The 3,878-nt window shown below is 48.4% G+C and overlaps 1 protein-coding gene across 1 annotated transcript in view; it reads left to right on the top strand.

The window, feature by feature from the left end:
• The window catches only part of LOC146648571 (leukocyte cell-derived chemotaxin 1-like), an 8,116-nt gene extending 5,478 nt beyond the window's left edge, over nucleotides 1–2,638 (top strand). Inside the window, exons 5-7 of the mRNA XM_085388024.1 lie at nucleotides 850–1,000; nucleotides 1,395–1,510; nucleotides 2,166–2,638. Of these exons, the coding sequence (XP_085244150.1) occupies nucleotides 850–1,000; nucleotides 1,395–1,510; nucleotides 2,166–2,387 (489 nt within the window). The 3' untranslated portion in view covers nucleotides 2,388–2,638. The remainder of the gene's footprint in view (nucleotides 1–849; nucleotides 1,001–1,394; nucleotides 1,511–2,165) is intronic.
• Nucleotides 2,639–3,878: the final 1,240 nt, after the last annotated feature.

Genomic DNA, 3,878 nt, shown 5'->3' with positions numbered 1-3,878 from the left:
TCATTTGCTATAATTTAGAGTGATGGCAAATATGGGTTAGATAAGCACACACACACACACACACACACACACACACACACACACACACACACACACACACACACACACCTCCTTCCAGAGAGAGAGAGTGGGTCAGATAAACTCTTATCAGTCAGTCAAACAGTGAAGAAGGACCCCCGCTTTTATTTGTCCCTCCAGCAAATCATTTGAGCTGAGAGAGAAAACACACACACACACACACACACACACACACACACACACACACACACACACACACACACACACACACACACACACACACAGAGCAGCGCTTCTAAAAGGTTGGAGGATAACAGTCCATAAACATGTCTGTGGCTTGTGTAGCGCAGCCCTCAGGAACAAACGCCTCTGGGCAAATTCATCCCCACAGAGCCGCCTCCACCCCACCCTCACCCGTGCCTCACCTGGCAGGCTGTGGATACAGAGTATGTATGTTTATTCAGTGTCTCCTCTGCAAACCTCATTAGTTGATCTGCAGAAACCTGCAAATTTAGGACATCCAGTCTCTTCTCTTCAGAAGCTGATGAGTTCTGACACTGTGTGTACAGCGAGACGTCAGCGCAAAAGGGAAATGTGTACACTAAAGCCTCAAGGGCTCCCTTTTTACTACTCTGTTTTATGTTCACATAAAAGCACTAACAGCGCAGCATTAATTCAGATTAGACTTGGGCAGGATGCAGAGAGTGTGGACTGTTTAAAGCATAACAAGATACAAGAAGTGTGATGTTACACCTTTGGCAGCCGTGTGTGTGTGTTTTGAAAGATTTTTACTTGCATATCAGTCTCATCTGCTTTTCCCACCCACAAAAGGAGGATGAAGTGATCCCGGCCAAGTTCGACGATGATTTGATCTGGGTAGCAGCTGAAACACCCCTCTCGGACTCTGGTTTCCTCAGCAACAAGATCAAGGACTTGTGCGGCGACCTGCCAATCTTCTGGCTCCGTCCCACCTTCTCGAGTAGTAAGCAAACAGATTTTTCAGTAGTATGGATTTTTTTTTTTAAAAAGACAAGAAAACAGTCATTTTTTCTTGTTTTTACAAAAAACAAAGAGAATATGGGTCAAACAGTCTCAAGCATTCTCATTTAACATCGCAGCTGTTTAAGCTACAGAGAGAGAGAGAGAGAAAAACAGGCTATAAAGAAAGAAAGGCAGAAATCCTTTTGAAGTTTCTGAGCTGCTGAGTGTAGAATTCTTAGCGTGCTGAGAGGTCAAAAGTTCTCAAAACACAATTTTCCTTCTGCTTCAGCTGCGGACTTCAAAATGCTGCCTGAGAAACGGCTGTGTGCCACATTAGTGCCATTCTGCTCCTAGATTTGGTCTGCTGTCAGATACTGAGAGTGTGATGTGTGCAGGCGGCCAGAGGAAGAGGAGGGCTGCCCCCCGTCAGCGCCGCCAGGCAGCCGGAGCCGCAGGTCAGGAGGTGGAGGAGGACGTGGAAGCGGAGTTCAACCCTGAGAACCCCTATCAGGTGAGTCACACACACAAACGTGACTCACACGGTTCCTCTTTTTCTTCTTCTCTTGTGTTTACGTTGGGCCGTGGCGTCGCAGCTGTCCGATCAGATCTGAGGCCTACCTGAGACGGCTTTTCCCAGCGAGGGATTCTCACAGCTGCGCGAGCGGCAGCAGATGCCGGGGTCACGGTGGAGGGGCCCGGATTGTCACTGCAAATCTGAGTGTATGCGTGGGCGTGTAGTCTGTGCGTGCGGTTTTCTGTGTGTGGCTGTCCAAAGCATTCCTTTCAGCATTGAGGCTGTATGAATAATTCCACAACATCCCACCACCTCCTCCTCTTCAGCAGCCCCTTTGCCCCTGCTAAGCACACACAGAGTCCCATGCATACACACATGCATCCTCACCCCTTCATTACAGGCCCCACTTTCTTTTTTCTCTAATCCTCCACCCAAACCCCACCAAACCCACTCCTGACAACCACAGAACGGGGTAAACAGCAAGCGCCGTTTCTGAAAAAAGAAAATATTTGACAACAAAAACCCACATCTGACAACATCCCCTCCTCCCCCATCACAGCCTGTCGGAAATCCATTTTTAATTGGTTTAAAACAAGCTTTTGCCGAAGAACGCCTCACTCTGACCGCTCTCCTCTCTTCTCCCTCCTCTCAGAGAGGCCTCGAGGGCGAGCAGGACATGAACATCGACCCCAGGCTGGACCACGAGGGCGTGTGCTGCAGAGAGTGCCGCCGCGGCTACACCCACTGTCAGAGGATCTGCGAGCCTCTCCAAGGCTTCCACCCATGGCCCTACCACTACAGGGGCTGCAGGGTGGCCTGCCGAGTTATCATGCCCTGCAACTGGTGGGTGGCACGCATCCTGGGTCTGGTGTGAGCCTCCCCCCCCCCCACGTGAGAGATGGTAGAGTGCAGGAGGGATGGGGGAGGAGAGATAGGAGAAGGATAAAGTTTAGAAAAGGAAGATGGTGGCTTCTCATCCTCAGCAGGTTGCTGTGACCACACATTATCAATGCATGGTAAAGAATCTAGGGCAGTCATGACCTCACACACACACACACACACTTGATTTCCATCAAGATCACACAGCTTATGATGTGCAGCTCTACACCACATAAAAAGGAAGCATGTAAAACTACCCGCATTTAGGAAAAGCAAGGTGAGCTTGTATTTTTAGCGCTGATAAGCAGCCTTTTTCATTCATTTTTTGCTTTCTGTAAATAAATGTGCCTTCAGCCAATAATAGCAGTCTTAACTTGCATCTTAAACGCATGTTTTCCAACCCTTTATCTCTCTTTCGCCTTCATGAGAAGCTCTCATTAAAACAATGTACTGCACGTATCGTCTCAGAAACTTTCATCTCCATGTAAAGCATTGAAGAAGTGATCTCGAAGTGCAATATCACTGAATAAACTTTTTTTTCTTTTAAGTAAACATTAAAGGCGTCCTTCTCTTTTCCTTCTCTAATTGACCAAATGACTTTGTAGCCCGTTTGTAAATACACGGCGTTCACATCGGCGAGTTTACTCGGGATCACCCTCTCTTCTCTTTTCCGCTCAAAAACAGTTTTGAGAAGTGTCACGTCTGGCAGCTGCTCCAAAGGGATGAGCAGAAAGAAGTTTCCAGAGTTCTTTAATGTGAGAGTTGCAGCTCTAGAACTCTTTAATGAGACTAAAGACTCTGTAGCCGTCACGCTCCCAGATCTTACCCACGATGCAAAGCGCTTAGCTCCTTTTGATGTCACGGAGCTGCCTCGGGCGGGGGTAGGGGGTAAGGATGGGGGCGGTGTATTTGTGTGTGTGTCAGGGATAGCGAAGGAGTGTGTTAGTGTGAGTGTGTAAAAAAGTGTTACAAAGCTAAGAGTTCCATCCAGAGTCACAAATGGGCGTTTGATCGTCACGAGAGATGAAACGATGTGTGATGAATTTAACACTTAACTCAGTGTGAGAGGCTTGATGATGTGGTTAGGAGGCTGATCCATATTAATGCTCTCTTGCCTCGGCAGGACGCCCCCTCACAGTTTCGGCTGCCGCATATATGCGATAGGACAGGGGAGGCGCCCGCTCCCCTCACATCTCCCCTCTGTAAATCACCGCTCCACCTCAGGGCCGCATCCTTACCTGCAGCTCCGAGCTCCTCCACTCGATACCAATCGAAACCCGCAATACATAAACCATATCCTCAAGCTGTCAACCGTATCTCAACTGCCTGAGCTCATATCAGTAATACCACATTTCATCGCTCCCGGCACATAATCACAGAGCACGGATCCCTGTTGTAATGTATTGCCGTTTTTGTGTTTGAGCGAGACTTTTCCGAGCTGCTCGAAAACGGTTTCCGGGAGACAAGAAACCATAAAACACGGGGC

Source organism: Rhamphochromis longiceps, linkage group LG18 (genome assembly GCF_057381845.1).
Source record: "Rhamphochromis longiceps isolate RC_006_pf linkage group LG18, R_longiceps_female_GT1.1, whole genome shotgun sequence".
NCBI lineage: Eukaryota > Metazoa > Chordata > Actinopteri > Cichliformes > Cichlidae > Rhamphochromis > Rhamphochromis longiceps.
This window is presented reverse-complemented; position numbering and strand designations above follow the sequence as displayed.